At 39.5% G+C, this 18,097-nt stretch overlaps 2 protein-coding genes across 2 annotated transcripts in view; one reads left to right on the top strand and one right to left on the bottom strand.

The window, feature by feature from the left end:
* LOC307004554 (triple functional domain protein-like) overlaps nt 1-8,659 on the top strand; it is a gene marked incomplete at its 5' end in the record, with an annotated part of 47,880 nt that extends 39,221 nt beyond the window's left edge. Inside the window, 3 exon segments of the mRNA XM_079623871.1 lie at nt 1,488-1,532; nt 6,159-6,358; nt 8,155-8,659. Coding sequence (XP_079479997.1) covers nt 1,488-1,520 — 33 coding nt within the window. The 3' untranslated portion in view covers nt 1,521-1,532; nt 6,159-6,358; nt 8,155-8,659.
* Nucleotides 92-18,097, bottom strand: part of LOC307004553 (tubulointerstitial nephritis antigen-like) — a gene marked incomplete at its 5' end in the record, with an annotated part of 28,042 nt that continues 10,036 nt past the window's right edge. Inside the window, 8 exons of the mRNA XM_079623870.1 lie at nt 92-2,116; nt 2,210-2,255; nt 4,921-4,966; nt 6,194-6,380; nt 8,141-8,291; nt 8,411-8,534; nt 15,231-15,346; nt 16,459-16,550. Of these exons, the coding sequence (XP_079479996.1) occupies nt 2,023-2,116; nt 2,210-2,255; nt 4,921-4,966; nt 6,194-6,380; nt 8,141-8,291; nt 8,411-8,534; nt 15,231-15,346; nt 16,459-16,550 (856 nt within the window). The 3' untranslated portion in view covers nt 92-2,022. The remainder of the gene's footprint in view (nt 2,117-2,209; nt 2,256-4,920; nt 4,967-6,193; nt 6,381-8,140; nt 8,292-8,410; nt 8,535-15,230; nt 15,347-16,458; nt 16,551-18,097) is intronic.

Below are 18,097 nucleotides of genomic sequence, written 5' to 3'. Positions count from 1 at the left end.
TCTTCTCGTAATGTGTGATATTTGATCATGCCACATATGATCATGAGTGCACACATGGTTTAGAGCCATAATCTGGATAAATAGTTTGTTTTTGCCAATCATCAAACGGCCTACAGTATATTTCTCTATTGAGAAGTAGGCTGTTAGCAGATTATGTAAGATACAATCACTATTTGCAAAATGCATTAAGCATCAATATTGCTTATAAACCTAAAGTCTTCATAAGGTGCATATTATGGTTCAGACTTTTCAAATTATAGTTTTACAAGATTCACAGCTATTGGAATATTCCTGTATGTAATCAGCATATTCATAGGACATTTAAACAAAAAAATCCTGATACTCTCTTCTGGAGGTGCCATTTATCACACTATTTCATTTTTATTACAGTAATTTTAATTATATTTAAGATTTTTCTCTTTTCTTTAAATAGTAATGGTCATAGTAGTCAATTAAATAATTCAACAAAACAGACACAAGAACAAAAAAATAAGGTTTATGTCAATGTTTGTGTACAATCTTAGTTGACAGAGTACAATTAAGACTTGGCAGAGCAGGATCAATTCTCACACTGAATCTGTGGTATTTTATATATATATAATTTTTCCAGCGCAATATAGCCAACACATTGTAATCGTTTCAACCAAAGTTCTTGGCGATAAACCATTGGTTGTTTTTAACTTTGCATATTTGACCTTGAGGTCACTATAAGCTCCAGGTTTCATGACCAAACCCACTTCCAGACAACTTAATTCTTGAGGATTAAAGGGTCATTCAAAATTGCAGTAACTGGTGGTCATTTTTTGGTCTAATAGCATGAAAAAAATATATATTTCTTTTTCTTTTTCACAATTTACTAAAAAGAGAACAAATTCTTAATCCATGGCCACGATGTTTCCACCACGTGATAATAAATAAGTAAAGTGTGACTTTTTATCTTACAATTATTACATTTTATTCTCATAATTTTTTTTTCATAATTGCAAATTTATAACTCGCAATTCTGACTATATTTCTCACAGTTGTGAGATATAAACTCAAAATTGCGAGAAATAAATAAGTTATAACCCACACACTTCTGACTTAATTTCTCACAGTTGCAATTGTGAATGATAAACTCTGAATTGTGAGATATGGACTCGCAATTCTGAGAAAATAGTAAAAAATTGTGTGAGAAAAAAAGTCGCAATTACCTTTTTTTATTTTTTTATTCCGTGGCTTCTAGTTATATTCTAAACTGAGAGTGACTAACAGTTGTTTTGAATGGTGAAGAAAGTGTTATAAAGAATCATATTTTGAACACATAGACTCGAGTGGTTCTTTACAACTTAAAATACTTAAAAGGAATATTTAAACAACCCTAATCTCAATGGAATGCAGAAAACTGTCATAAATCTAATCTAGGGAATTTTTTTGAATAAATTATTGGTCCTAAAAACCTTCTTCTTCCTCCATTCTGGTGTTCCTCCATCCCTCTATCCCTTTAGCAGGATGCATGGAGTGCTTGCCTTAGTGTGTGATGCTTCCCAAAGGTAAGGAAAAACATAAGACTCATCCTAATATCACTACATTAGACATTTGAGATAGTTATATGATGATGCTGAGCGCGTGTGTGCTTGTGAAGTGTGTCTTTGGATACTGAGTCCTGAGAGCGTCTGAGACCTGTGGCTGTCTGTTATTTGAGGTCCAGTCGAGGAGTGTAACAAGCCGGTTTCCACCAATAATATTTGTCGTATACACAAATTTGAGTTTTACATTCCTCCTACTAGTCACCAAAACGTTAGTGGAGATGTGTATCTGGACAGAGGGGGGCAGTGGACACCGTGTGGTGTAAAGAGATATTCAGAAGGCACTGGGGTTTGGTGGAAATCAGACTCTAACAAACCTGCACAAGACCTGACTGACTGGTTTAAATCATACAGAGAGCCCTCTGCAGATGTCCAGATCTCTACTTGCGCCGTCCGTGATGATGATGATGATGGTTGTGCATGTCTTCCATGGTGACTCTGCCCCACACGCCGATCACAAACGCCTCGATCTCGCACTCGTTGACCCCACGAGCGATGCGGAAGTAACCGTCCTCGCCCCAGTTCTTCCCCCATTAATTTGCTCCAATCTGAGGTTCAAAATGTGCAAAAAATGTATAAAAGCTTCTGCTGAACAGAAGATAAAACTTCACATCATCATATCAGAGGACATCAGTTCTCACCCAGTATTTGTGTGTTCTCCCAGTGTAGTCGCTCTCCTCTCCCCATCTGAAAAAGAGCAATACACATCAGTGTGTTATTGTGCGCTCACTAAACATTAGTATTCAATCAAATTTATTTATATAGTTCATTTTGTTTTTTTAACTGCATACATTTTTTTTATCTTGTTCAGCTTACGGTATAAAGAAAAATCGGATAAGAAATATGTTCTTAATTCAAGATAAACTGTCCAACTATTATATATATATATACACATACACATTTATCTTATTTTAAATATGTTTTTACCGCAAAACAGGTGAAAATATTGATTTTAGCAGTGAGGAATATTCACACCAGAGAGCTTTCAACTCTATAAAAATATAATATAATATTATAATATATATTTTTTTATAATTCATTTTATTTTTCTTACAACATGCAGCAGGCAAATAGTTTTATTTCATGTAGTATAAATTTAACAAAAAAAAAAATGTAAGGATTCTTTTACCGGAAAACAAGATGAGAATATTTTAGCAGCGAGGAATAATCACATCTGAGAGCTTTCAAATAATATTAAAAATAAAAAATTTCTTCGAAAACCAAAATACATCCAGCAAACTGTGCTGTGGACATGTTCTCCTGAGAAGGGTGAATTATGTCCACTTCTCAGAGGAAGGGTGTGAGCAGCAGGAAGCCGAACACACACACACACACACACACCCTTACATCTCCTCAAGTCAACAACAACCCGATGGATTGAACCTTCACCATGCCAAGAACTTCCTCTTGCTCCTCCGTTGACCCTTCAGGATCCTTTCATCCGAGTTGAGAATATTCAGCTCGTCAATCACTACATGCATCAAGGGGCCTTTATTTGTACATGTGGAAAGTCTGGAATAAATATAGTTTAGTCCTCATCTATTCTAAGGGAAGTTTTCCATCAGACCCGGGAACAAATCATTCTGTTCCAAAATAATACTTATCTGCCCTCCATCCCCACAGAGGGGAGTCGCTATTCAGTACGCTCACACAACAAACAAAATCACCTAAAAAAGCACCGTGCCCTCATATAACATACATGGGAGAGTTGAAGGGCCAGAACCAGTGCGTGTGTGTTTGGTGCAGCTCAGACCTCTATACGCTCTTATCTCACCATGTGTTCTGTCCTTGGCTTTGGACAATAACAGACATACCACTGCTTCTGACCTGTGCTGGGTTTAGGCCTTTCTGTCTGCATTGAACAATGCCATTTCCATTACACTGGACATCAATGAGCTTTCCACAAACGGGCTTAGCCGAATGCACCACGGCGGGATTTCCCCGTAAAAACAATGCCGCTGTCCCCCGTATGTTAACTCCACTGGCCTATACAGCGTCCTCTGAACGTCTATGGGCAGCGCGAGAACCGCAGCGTCAGCGAGTGACAGGAGGCCGGGAGAAAAGCCGGGGTTCATACAGCGTCCTCTGAACGTCTATGGGCAGCGCGAGAACCGCAGCGTCAGCGAGTGACAGGAGGCCGGGAGAAAAGCCGGGGTTCATACAGCGTCCTCTGAACGTCTATGGGCAGCGCGAGAACCGCAGCGTCAGCGAGTGACAGGAGGCCGGGAGAAAAGCCGGGGTTCATACAGCGTCCTCTGAACGTCTATGGGCAGCGCGAGAACCGCAGCGTCAGCGAGTGGGAAAGAGAGCACATTCATGCACATTTGTTTGAGAAATGCTTCTTTTTAAATCAAGACAATACATAATAAAATATTGCCGACATGACAAACACTGTTGAGAATCACTGCGCAGTGCTATTAGGATGTGTTACGTGTGAATGTGCGAAACCAGACAAAGGTTTTGAGGTGCGCGTGTCTGGGACGGGGAGGAAGGCCAGTCATCCAGGTGTTTTGTCTGCTAGCAACAAAGAAAAACACGTCTGAAAGGCCTTGATGTCTCCAGAAAAGAGTTGGTCTCAAATATTTTCAAAGTGCCTTCAAGGCAAGTCAGTTCAGGGCCATGATGGTGAAGAATGTGGAAAGTAGATCGTAGGTTCAACAATATGCCAATGAGGTTAAAAATATTTATATCTTACCCGATTGGCATTATCTCTTTCAGCATAAATCAGCAAAATTTGGTGAGGTAAAAATTAGAAAATTAAAGTTGAATTCAAGATACATTTAAAAAAAAAAAAAAAAAGTCTTGATATTTTACTTTTTTTAGCTTTTATGTAAATGTATCTTAATTTAAGGATGTTATACTGGAATATTCGCACCCAACTCGCACCCGCAAACAACAAAATCATGGTAAAAATCTGCTCAGTGGAGCAATCAGACAAAAATTATAATATATATAATGTGTCTTTAGCTGCAATCATGCTAAAAATAGTATTAATAGTTCAAAAAAAAATTGTTTCAAAACAAAAATTCCCATGAACATCAGCAATTCAGCAAATGAAAGCAGTATCAGAAAATAATAACCGCACAAGAACACACACACACACACCCTCATCATATTACCCTAGGGGACTTTTCTCAAGAATTCACTGTGTATATGATGAGTTTAGGCCTTTTGTGCGAACTAAGCGCTCTGTGGGCGTCTACAACATCCATGGTGACTAATGCGACATAGATTGATCCTTGCTGACTGCATTAACAGTTATTAGGCAGTGCTTTTTACTATTATTATCCTCTGGCTCACAGTATTGGACAAGCACACACAGACACACACACACTTATGGAGAAATCCATACCTTGCACGGGGCCATTATCCATAATCTCTTTCCTAATCTCATTCTCCTGTGAGTGGAAAAGCAGAATCAACACGTCAAGTGAGTTCAGTTAGTGAGAACAGCGCTGCACACTGTATAAACTCACAGTGAATAATGTTATGAAATTAATGTTTTAAATATGAGCGGTATTAAGTAAAAAAAAAACATCTTAATGCACATAATAAACAATCATCCTTCCACATATTATTACGATGAATTGTTTCATTGTTCGTCGCATTCCTCCGTCACATCTGTGAACGATATACAATCGCAAACACGCCTGGAGACATGTATATATAATGAAAACTATGCATAAAGAGAGACAAATGTGTGGTGAGATATAGCTCAGGGAGAGAATGCATTCAAGCATGACATGACTACTAATGTAATGCCTCTCCAGACGGTTGTGAATGATTCTTCCCTTTGGCTTTGAGTTGAAGGGTTTTGATTGATGAAGAAATTGAGAGCAGAAATGCACTGATGCTTTAACCATTGGTATTATGCAGGCGGAGGACTGTGTGTTTTATTGAGAGTGTAATGTCAGAACATGTTAGATGTCATAAAACTTGTTTTCCTTGTTTTAAAGAGGACCTATTATGCTTTTTTTACATAGTCAACTTTCTTTAGCATGTGATGTTGCAGCTTGAGCATAAAAAAGCTCTGCAAAGTTACAAAGCACAAATTCACTCCAAAGTGAGTTATTCTCTATATCAGTGTCACTGTTTCTGAACTCCATGAAACGCCTCCATTGTAGTCTTGAGTTTTTTTCTGGGAACAAACACGTCACAATATTCCTCATTTAAATAATTCCTGTCCATAAGCAGAATAAAGGGGCGGGGCCTGGTAGAGTTAGTAGTGTGTTGAAACTGGCGGTTATGGTAAGGGGCGGGACATTTCCCAAACACACTCGAAGCAGTTGACCAATCACAACACATTAATCCAGCTGACCAATCAGAGCACATTGTGCTTTTCAGAAGGAGGGGCTTCATAGAGACAGGAACTAAACAGAGCGTTACTGACAGACTGGGAAGAGAGGAGCCGCAACAATGGAGAATATGTGAAAAATAAGGTGTTTTGAACATTGAACCATGGAAGCCTATTCTAGTAGACCCTAAAAACAAAATCAACTTTGTAATAGGGCATAATAGGTCCTCTTTTAAGCAAAAAAATACATAAAATAAAAATATTGAACTAAAAAGAACTGTTGTCATGTTCTGCAGTGTAGTGTCTTGATTCCAGGGGTCAGGTGACTTACATTGGAGGACAGTCTGTACGGTGGGGTGGACTGATAGACATCATTGTGGTAGCTGTGGCTGTTGGGACAGTGCGCTGTGGCCTGCCTCTTCCCCCGGCCCACCGCGCGAGTTTGCATCATACAGCGAGCCACTTCAGCGGGGGTTTGCTGGGCCGCAGAGAAGGGGTAACACTCCTCGGTCACTACCCTGACACACAAACACACACACACAGATACTTAAACCATAAAGATTGTCTGGCATCAAATAATATTAATACTTTTCATTTTTTTTGCAATTCAAGTTAGTAATAAGTTTGTGAAATGGAAATATAACATTCAATATATTGACCTTTAAAGCCAATATTGATATATGCAAATACTCTGACTTATTCATCAGCATTAAGTTGATTACAATACAGTAAGTCTTATTTCTTATGTACTATAGCATGGGCGTAGGTTTAGGGGGGGACGCTAGGTACTAGTCCCAATCAATATTTTAAAATGACAAAATTGTCCCCACCAATATTTGTGAGAGAATTACGAGGCGGCCGCCTCCGTCAAATTAGGTGCCGCCTTCTGCTCTCGACAAAACTCGGATAGACAGTCACATGCTCAGATACAATTTTTCCACTGTGACGGTTCTGTTGGGTCCCTGTGTCCATTCTGTCCTCTGTCCATCAAACATATTACATGCGCTTCTTGAGGCACACGCGCGCGGTGCCGCGGTCTCTTGCTCTCTCTTCCTCTCTGCCGTGCACGCGCTACGCGGTTTGGAGCACAGTATCTGTCTCGCGGGCGCGCTCGCGATTCCGGGAGATTTTAACTAATTCGTGGGCATCAGTGAGCCGCTATCAATATGCGGGAGACTCCCGTGATGTCTGTGTTTTTAATATCGGCATTATTATTGATTTTCATTAGGCAATTTTTCAGCGCGTGGTGGGAGCGTTGGCGCTGAGCCTACATTTAATAAAATTAGGGGGAAATGCCCTTTATAAAGGTAAAAAATATATATATTCTGATAAGATTGTTTTCCAACATGACGTAATGAAACATTGACAATTTAAGTTTGAAGGGAGTAACGCCTCGGTTTAGGCTATTAAAGAAATGTAATTTTGCCAAAAGAAGAACTTTTAGGCTATTTTAAATAAATGTTATTTTTAAATCACCCTACTACAGTGTGACATTTTACCATATTATCATGCTTAACACTGATAATTTGAATAATTGTAATGTGATGATCAGATAGGCTATCTAAATCAGAGAATATCATAGGTTTGGGCGGGTGGATTATTTATTTTTAACAGCGGATTCTGGTGACTCAAAGTGCACCCGATTAATGAATTTATCTTTAAAATGTACAAAATTTTCTTACGGGTGGGCATGCCCCCGGACCCCTCTAGAGATACCGAGGTCCACCCACAAAAGTACTGTGGAAAACAGAGTAGGCTATATGTTGGTATATGACAAAATACAAGTTAAATTATCTTTTTAATAAAATACATCATCAGAATTTTACCAACTCCGCCTAGTTTTGAGCCAGGAAAAAAACCCTGTTGCATCTATTTGCATCGATTCCCATGGCCAGTACGACAGTACAAGGAACGCCGTCATTTGATTGGCTGAAAAAATAAGGGGGTGGTGTGGGGGTGGGATGTCCCCACCAAAGCTGAGACCAAACCTACGCCCTTGTACTATAGTCTTATGTTCACCAAGGCTATATTTATTTGATAACAAATACAGTAAAAACATGAATGTAATTTATTCTTGTGATGAATTTCAGCATCATTACACCAGTCTTCAGTGTCAGATGATCCTTCAGAAACATTATTATATGCTGATTTGCTGCTCAAGAAACATTTCTTTTTTATTATCGCTGTTGAAAACACCGAAATATGTCAAAGTTAAAGTATTATTTGTGAGATGAACTGCTTAGATTAGATGTTGTGTGTAAAACATGCAGTGAATTACCTTCTTCTCCTCAGGTACCACCAGGCCCCGTCGATACGCCCCCCGGCGCACCCGTCCTGATGACGCTTGTCACAGGAGATCAGATTCTGAGGCGAGAGCTGAGGGGTCATGTGACCCATTGACTGAATCGAAATCCGGTCTGATGCAACAGCTAGGAGTGGATCACATATGAGCGACAGGACAGATGTACTGCATTAGCAGTATTATATAACATACACACAACACTACTCTGCAGTGTTCTTCTGCTGTGTCATGTTTCCTCTGACTCACCTGCAGTTGAGAAAGCCCAGGATGCATTGCAGTTCCCCTGGTCCAATGGCTCATGGATTTTCCCTGGCCATTTTGTCACCGCATTGAAGTTACTTGGCAGATTATCGTTTCCATTCATATTCATCTGCAGAACATAAAGCAAGATTGAATGTTTTTTTTCCTTCACATAAAGTGTCTTTTTGTGAACTTAATGGTACGATTTGGCATGGAAGACATGAATAACACAGAATAAAGATTTCCATAAATTCATCCATGGTGTGATTATGAGTGATTTTGGTGGCATAATATAATTATTTCCACATGTGTTCTCTTTCACAGGGTCAGTGCATGGATGAGAGTCTCCAAAGTCCAAGTTTACAGAAGCAAAATACTACACAGCCTTAGTGTGGTTATATAACGATGATTTATTCATTTTGTGGGTTTTTGGATTTATCCCAATGGAAATTCTAGGCAACAAGTAACTTTCTTCTCTGTTCCATCAATAATAATAAAAAGTCAAAGTAAACATCTCAGTAATATCCGTTATCATTACAAAGGCTCACTTTACACCTGGTTTTAATATCTGTCTCAGGTGATTCGATAACAAGTGGTCAGCTGACATGCATTACCATTTACATATGGCATTTACAATACAGTAATATTGTGAAATATTATTAACATTTTAAATTACTGTTTTCCATTTCAAAATATGAATTTTTTTTATTTAATCTTGATATCAAAGCTGAATTTTCAACATCATTACTCCAGTCTTAAGTGTCACATGGTCCTTCAGAAATCATGCTGATACGTTGATTTGCTGCTCAAGAAACATTTCTGATTGTTATCAATGTCATATTTTTGTGGAAACTGTAATGATTTTTTTTCCCCCTTTATTTGAAAAAATCAATCTTTTGTGACATTATAAATGTCTTTACTGTCACTTTTGGTAAATGTAATGCATGCTTGCTGAATATTAACGTTAGCGTCAGTTCTGGCAGGTCACGTTAGTCAAGCTCGCATAACCTGATCCACATCTACATAGGAATACTGTCACTGTATACATATATAAGCACCTTCAGTATTATCAGCAGCTATCGCGTTTCTCAAGAGCGATTACCCTCCTCCCTCCCCAGCTCCACCTCTCGCCCAGTCAGGGTTTGGCATTCAGATTCCCCTTGAATCAGACTAAATACTCGAATTATGTTGTACTTTAAAATCTTGAATTAATGATATCTGCAATACATTCATGTTGGTTCTGTTGTGTTTACCCCATGGGGGGTTATTGCTGCTCTTGTCTATGCTAGTTCTTGCCCAGAACAGAACCATACCGCCAGTCCAAACTGTATGCTAATTGTCAATCGTATTTGACGATAGCGGTCCTGACAGAAAAAAGTTTTTATAAAATCGTACTGACTCCAAACTTTTGAATGGTAAATATCTCCTGTCACCACTTATGATCATACTTCATCAAAGGGAGGGCCTCTGAATTTATGACTTTATGCATTAATTACATCTAGTCAGTGTATTGATGTAGATCAAGTACAAATAAAAGCTGAGAAGTCACTGTTCCTCCCAAATGTATTGGACCGTGTTTACACCTGTGATTAGCCATCCACTAATGATCGAACTCACCAAAACTGAATACCAGGAGAGAACATATAACCCTAAGCTTAACTTTAACTCTGTAAAGCAGAGACATATTCATGCTCGTCTTACATCTCCCAAATCTATAAGACCCCAGAATTCTTGTGTCATATTTTGCATCCCAAGGATTCATAAGTCCTGGATGAGGAATGCATTAGCACTTTGTGTGCCTCTCCCTCTTTGGTAATGCACAGCAGCTTGTTGACGTCCTCCTACATTCCAGCCAGTGATATCGTCATGATTCTCCCTAACAACTAGCAGATATGATCCCTGGTATGCAGGTGCTTGTCAAGTGACCGGCGCTGCAGTGGTGAATTGTGGTGGTTAAAGGGCCCCTGAAGGGCCACGTCTCGCAGCAACACTTGACCCGACGGGGGAACGAGAGCAATCGCACTGAGCAAAGACAATACACCAATGAGAAAGTAATGTGTGTGCGGCACTCAGTCCACTCATTAGTGTGCGTGCCGAGTGGGTCTTAGGCAGATAGAGGCTTTATAAAGGCCCAGGCTCGACAGGTGGAGACGTGTTGGAGAATGTGGGATGGAGAGTAAAGAGAAAAGGGGGAAGTGGAGGAAGATATGGGCCCCTATTAAGTGAGGGTCCTAAATAAATTGCACCCAGCAACAGCATCAAGTCATTTCCAGCATCCTCTAAAGTGTTTTTATCCAGCCGCTCTTCTGAACACGCCGAGCCGTGGACGCTTGAGAGTGCTACGCCACCACAGCGCTTTGTCTTCAGTTGAGACGCTTTACTTGATATCATACAGAATATCCGCTGAAGTGTTACTAGTATCTGATTTCGTATATAGTTCGCTTTTGAATATAAAAATGTCTACACAATGTAGAGTACTTGCTCTGGCCCTTGTTTTGGATGATTATCGTAAATACGAGTTTCCGAGGTAAAAATTGGACATGAACGCCCTCTCAAGTCGTATTTACACTGAGAGGCTCTGGGAATATCTTGATACCCAAGCTCCCGAATTGAGCGGTGTGACGGGTGCGTAGCCCACCTCACATATTTGCCGTCTACCATGGTTTACATGGTCATTTTAAAGTTTAATTTATTATGTTTTTGTTACTTTATTTAAATCCAAAATATTGCAAAAAATAATATATAATATAATAATATCAAAAAATTAAAAACAAAACAATAACCTTTTTTCCAGGCTTCTGATTGGCCAACATGGCTTTACGATTAGGGTTATATCGCCACCTGTTGGTTTGGCATGCTCTTGACAGCGCTTCCTAGCGTGTTTTTGCGTTTTCATGTGGACGGACATTTTTTTAAACCGTGCTTGTATGGACGAGATTTATTTTTTAAACGAAAGAGGAAAAACTCTGTTCATAAGAATACCCATGTACATGTGGACTCAGTTGTCCAGCCACAGTAAAAAGGTCACAGTGACCTTAGTGTTTTGTTGTTACTTTGTTAACAGGGGAGATTCATTTATATTTTGGGCCTGTTTAATTTTTGTTAGTTTCAGTTAACTTCCATCTTAAGTCTTTCATTTTTGTATAGACTTTGTTTGGAAATTATCTTCGTTACATCTACATCTGCACCTGTATATTATAATTTTTTGGTTCTTTTGTTGGAACAAAATAAACCTTCTTTTCATCCGTCCACTAGCTGTCCAAACTGTTCTTGGTCACGACCGCCACAAGCGAGCTATAAACTTTAAACATGGCGGAGAGGAGAGCGACTGCTACTGTGTGACTGCTATTCTTTACATCGTCTTGTCACAAGTCACTAAATTGTTGAAGTAGTGCATATTTACATATGAAGGATTTTAAAAAAAAGCATATTATGTTTTATACACAACAAAAATAGCCTGTATTAGATAGAACGTCCAGAATTTTAGATATTAAATCTAGATATTACAGAGAATGTGTCACGGGGTGACAAAAACCTGAACAGGACTAAGATCCTGGGGAAGGCACTGCAAATTGGTTGCCATGGCAGCGAGGCCAATTGCCTGAGTGACGGCAGGTGTGGGGCAATTACAGGGAACGCTGTGAGAGGGACACATATTCAGATGGGGCTTTAAAAGCAGAGAGAAAACAGACTGTGGGGTGGTTCTCCTCCCGTGTAGTACTGTGTTTGTCAGCGGGTCGTTCTTTTTATTATAGCTGGGCTGTGGAGTGCTGGAGATCGAAGCTAAGGAAGAGAAAGGAAGTAGTGAAGGATTTGTCAGCGAAAACCTAAGGAATATCGTCAGCAGTGGGAAAGACGCAAGTGATGAGTATTGGATCCGTTGTTTATATGCACTAACACTGAAGTGGTGTTGAAAGTTTGGAAGTGTGTGGCACAAGTGAATTATTACACCGAGTGAATTGTTGATCTGTCTCCAACTTCAGTCCTCTCTTTGCCGAATGTAACGACAGCTGCAACATTCTTCTGCTTTTCCTGGAGCGAAGTCGAGGCCTGGCCAAGGACTAGATTCGATCTGGTGGGAGAAAGACCAGTGGGTGAGTGCTGGCCCTAACGCACGGTGTGTGAGTGGAATTACAGTGCCTGAAGTGACGATTCACCCGGTTTGTGCTGTGAAGTGAAATTGTTGTGTGGAGAAATATTAGAAGTCTGCCGTGCACTCTTCCCATTTAGTCTTCCACCCGCTGTCTCCAGGGGAAGGTGTCGACAAATCAAGAGCCCCACTTTCTCCGTGAGAAGATCCGGCCCTGTTAAAGCTGAGTGTTTTATATATCGCTGGACTGTTAAAACTGTGCTGTGTTTGTTCCAGTGTCCAACGAAGTGGAGCGTGTCGCTCAAGTGTTCTCCCAGCCTGGTGGTCTCCACACGCCCCTATTGGAAGCCTTTGCTCTGTTCAGACGAAGAGAGAGGTATATCAGTTGAAGTTTTCATGTACTATTGGAACCGTTAAGACCTTCCTGTACTGTTTCAGTGGTCAACGAAGCGGAGCGTTTCCGTCCAAGTGCCCTCCCAGCCTGGTGGTCTCCACACGCCCCTATTGGAAGCCTTTGCTCTGTTCAGACGAAGAGAGAGGTATATCAGTTGAAGTTTCATGTACTATTGGAACCGTTAAGACCTTCCTGTACTGTTTCAGTGTTCAACGAAGCGGAGCGTTTCCGTCCAAGTGTCCTCCCAGCCTGGTGGTCTCCACACGCCCCTATTGGAAGCCTTTGCCCTGTTCAGACGAAGAGAGAGGTATATCAGTTGAAGTTTCATGTACTATTGGAACCGTTAAGACCTTCCTGTACTGTTTCAGTGTTCAACGAAGCAGAGCGTTTCCGTCCAAGTGTCCTCCCAGCCTGGTGGTCTCCACACGCCCCTATTGGAAGCCGGTTACCCTGTACAGAAGAAGAGAGAGGTATATCAGGAGAGAGCTTCATGTGCTGTTGAACAGCGAACCTTACTGTATCGTTCCAGTGCCCAACCAAGTGGAGCGTTTCATTTCAAGTGTCCTCCCCGTCTGGTGGTCCCCACACGTCCTCCATTGGAAGCATCTGCCCGAAACGGAAGGAGAAGGTACCTCAGCTGAGTGTTCACATACCGACGAACGGTTAAACCCCGCCATATCGTTCCAGTGACTTGCTCGCCCCCACACTTGTGTACTTACCTGGTGACCTACCTGGACGGCGTGAGGATTTCTCCGGATCCCCATTCAACGAGCCCCGGCCCGCTACGATCGTTCCTCCCCTCCCATCCCAGGAGGTCCAGAGACGCGTGAACTGCCCTGGCGGCAAGAAGAAGTTTTAATTAGTGCTTATTCAATTGTCCAATTTTAATATAATAAAGTACTGTCATTATTTTTATCCCCTTGTCTGTCTGGTCCTTGACCCGTTCCTCGAGGTGGTTCCCGGTCTCCAGGGGTGGGTGCAGTCTGGCTTGGCCCGCCCCGACCTGTGACAAATGTTTATATGGTTATCAATGAATGGGACACTAAATAACATTTTGGAGTTAATAATAATTTCCCGGTAAAGAGAGCATAAATACGCAGAGAAACTGAAAGCCTCAGTGAGCCACATCAAATAGCACACATCCAGACGGACATTCACTGTACCATAATGCACTGCAACCCGCTGATGCACAGATGAAACACCAGTCTGATTTCAGAATCATTCTCTTATTCTTGCTTTGCTGATTCCTAACAGCACACTGGATTACACAGAGGACCGTTGCACAGAGCGTGAGAACGGATAACCAGAGAGCCGTCGATGGGCATAAACACATGAATAAAGAGATTATCTACATACTTGATTATGACTGGTCAGTCGTGGCATTCTGGGCTAGCTTCATTTCTCATCAAACTCAAATGAATGTTCTATGTTCATTTATTTATTTAATAAGTAGCCATGAAATAAATAGATATTTAACATGGCAAATCAAATACTTCATCAGCATTTTTATCTAAAGTTTTTTTTTTTTTTTTTGTCTAAAATAATAAGAGAATATATTTTGAAGTTACATTTTCTTATCTGGCAATTTTTTTAAAGCACATAGCCTACTACTGTTCAAAAGTTTGGGGTTTAGGGAAAAAAAAATTATTTGAAAGAAATTATACTTTTATTCAGCAAAGAACACATTAAATTGATCCAAAGCAACAGTAAGATATATAATGTTACAAAATATTTTTATTTCAAATAAATGCTTTCTATTCATCAAAGAATTCTGAAAAACATGTATCATGTGGTTTCTACAAAAATATTAAGCTGCTCAACTGTTTTCAACATTGATAATAATAAGCAATGTTTCTTGAACAGAGCATATTAGAATGATTTCTGAAGGATCATGTGACACTGAAGACTGGAGTAATGATGCTGAAAATTCAGCTTTGATCACATGAAAAATGTTAAAATGTAGTAAAATAGAAACATTAATAATATTTCCCAATATTACTGCTTTTACTGTATTTCTGATAAAATATATGCAGGCATGGTGAGAAAGAGGCTTCTTTAAAAAAAAAAAAATCTTACTGACCCAAACTTTTGATTGTGTAAATCTCACAAAATGTCTATTAGTGTGTAAAACAACAACAGCAAAAACATAATTCAAGAAAGAGTCTCAGAAATCAAGCAAATGATTCTTGGTTTAAGAAAGTGTAGTTATTTTTAGTGTAAAATAAGACCAAGTGAACTCTCTCAGGATAACACATGACGTTTCTGCTTTGCGTCTGACCGCCTGACTACACATCGACCCTTTACCTAACGGTTGCTTGCTAATTTACACTAATGACTCTCACCTGCATTTCATTCATGTTCATAATGGTCCGTGAGGGGCGTTGCGTGCCCAGTCGATACCGCAGACCCTCGTCCAGGGTCATACCCCAGAACTGACTGTAGTTTGCTGCCCTCCACCAGGAGAGATAAAAGATAGAGAGTGAGTAGGAGAGAGGAAAATGTGTGCAGTTGTTATATGATAAGTAAGGAATAATTGACGACAGGCCGTTGAATTATTATAAAAATAATGCACACCCAAGGTGGTAATGCGGTCACGACGCGAAGCGGGTGTGCATTATTTTTATAATAATTCAACGGCCTGGAGTCAATTATTCCGCTTATACTACAGTTACCACACCTCGAAATATTGTTCAGATGATGTATTTCAAGACGTTTGTAAAGTTTTTGTCATTAAAACGCTCTTGTATGTAGGACTAATTCCTTGCGCATCTAAACCCATGCTCCGTTGCTAATTCCAAAACGTCATTTTAGAGTTAGTAACGGAGGTTTGAGCCGCTGATAGCAGAGTAATGCTGGACACACTTAACGACTAGAAACATTCTCTGACTGTGAATGCAGCAGATTTTAAACACCGCTGTGAACCCACTGAACGCGCTGAAAACGCGTGCATGATCAGTCATAACATAAGTATCAAATTACATTCATAACCGGCCTTAGAGAGAAGCATGTGCGTCAATATTATTATTTATTAATTAATTCAATTCGTTTTAATTAATTTGTTCATTCTTTTTTTCTATTAGTGACAGTAGACTAGACTAATAAATGAAACAAAGCCTTTTTAACAAGTAGCCTATAGGCCTATCACTTTTATTTATTTGTTATATTATCTTCAATAATTACGAAAACCCGTGCAACAGGACTATCAATTTATTTAAATATTCAGTTTAATTTTCTATTGATTATGAATAGGACTCTTTACTTTATTTATTAAAATTAAACTGCATGTTTTCATTGATTGTGAAGTTAGACATTGAACACTGCAGATCAAGCGCATGGGGCTGCAGCTTTTTCTTGTTATGAATTGTATCGTATTGTCCGTTATTACAGTGAACTACGCGCAGTGATATGGAACTGTAATGAGGTCAAGACCTGCCGGAACTACTTTAGCCGTGCGGTTCCCTGAAAATAATTGCACACCTCAGAACGTTCATCAACCAATCAGATTCAAGCATTCAACGGCCCTGTAGTATAATACATAATAACACACTAGATGGGATCCTGATGCTCACCCGTAGCCTCTCCTGTTGATTTCTTGGATCATGTCATCCTCTATCAGACAGGCGTGATCCTCACATTCCCAGCGCCCATTTTGACCACACGTACTGTGGGAGACGAATAAAAACTGTTAGTGAACAGATCTGTGAACTATCCATACAAATATGGTACATAATAAGGCCTGCGGAAAAAAAATAAACACATTTTTTTACCAAACAGTCAGTGACAGGAAATGATCTTCATAAAATGTTTCTTCCCAATCTCAGGATGAAAGAGTGAATATTATATTATTTTCTATTCATTTGATAAGAGGTTTGCCATTTTAAGGGTCTGATTTATTAAACAGGGCATAATTAGCGTGAGACAGCAATCATATAATGAGCAATCATTTCTATAATGACCAACACAATTCACCAAGTGAGCGCAACTATTGAAGCACTTCAAGCGCAAAATGGGTAAGACTAATTATAATTAATAACTAAGATATGCTTTTTACGACATTAAATAACAGCGCAGGTACCAGTAAATTAACTTCCACAAACAATGTTGCGTGATTGATTTAAATACTCTCCTTTTGTACATTTTCTGAAAGGGAAACTCCTATAAATGCATATTCATACTCTCCACACCTTTTCAGCATTCATTTTTCACCGCGTGTCTTTAGTAAATCCTGACAGTAGTTTTTAAACACCAAAGAGGGTTTGTGCTAGAGCAAGTAAATCTGGCCCTTAACTTTTAAATATTACTTTTAAAATGATGTAAAATCCTTTATTTAACAAATAAACTCTAACAATGTCATAATTTTCAAGAATTTTTTTCGAATAGTCAAGAAGGTTAAGATATCAAATGTTTGTGTCCCACACTTAAAATTGTGACGTGTTCCCTCATCCTTCCCTTGTTTATGTGGGATTCCTAGTAAATTCCTAGTAAATTTCACTAATTATTACAAAAGAAATGGCAAGTAACACATTAAATTAAACATCCAAATCAGAAGTAGAAAGACCGAAATAGTATTTTCTTGACAAAATGTACTCCAATAATCTCCATTTTTGTTCAATATTTCCAACTGTGCCTGTTTTATTTTATTTTGCATGTATTTTGGTATCTGACAAGCGAGTGTTTTAAATGTAAGCAGCTTGTTGACTTGTTTACTGGAGAGATGTGTGGAATCGTTCACCAATTATCTGTAGTTTTCACAGCAGATCTCAGCTGGAGGTTTCGTGGCACGCATGAAGAGTTCAGTCCGTCAGCTTCAGTGCGAATAACTGCCTCTTCACGCAAAACAAATCGGGTTTTTCACGTTAAAAAAGGGTTATTTTACAGCCAAAGCAGATTGTTTACTAATTTCTGTAGCAAACAAAATGATGTATTCCTACATAATGGTCATTAACCAAGAGGGTTTATGTGTCCACTGACTCCTCAAATAGGGAAAGGGAATGTGCTTGGACTGTGGCTGGTGCGACGGATTAGATTCTATGAGGAGAGATAATCCTATTAGCGAGGGGTCTTATTGTAGGGGAGAGAGACACGCGGTAAATATTATGGATGTATATGTGCTGTACATGATCCTGCGGTGTGTTTGTACTGCTCACACTGTCGGGATCACAAGGTCGCTGAAGGTGAAGCACATGTATGGATCTGTGGGAGCTTAGGA

The sequence above is a fragment of the Phoxinus phoxinus genome (genome assembly GCF_949152265.1).
Source record: "Phoxinus phoxinus genome assembly, chromosome: 9".
Classification (NCBI taxonomy): Eukaryota; Metazoa; Chordata; class Actinopteri; order Cypriniformes; family Leuciscidae; genus Phoxinus; species Phoxinus phoxinus.
This window is presented reverse-complemented; position numbering and strand designations above follow the sequence as displayed.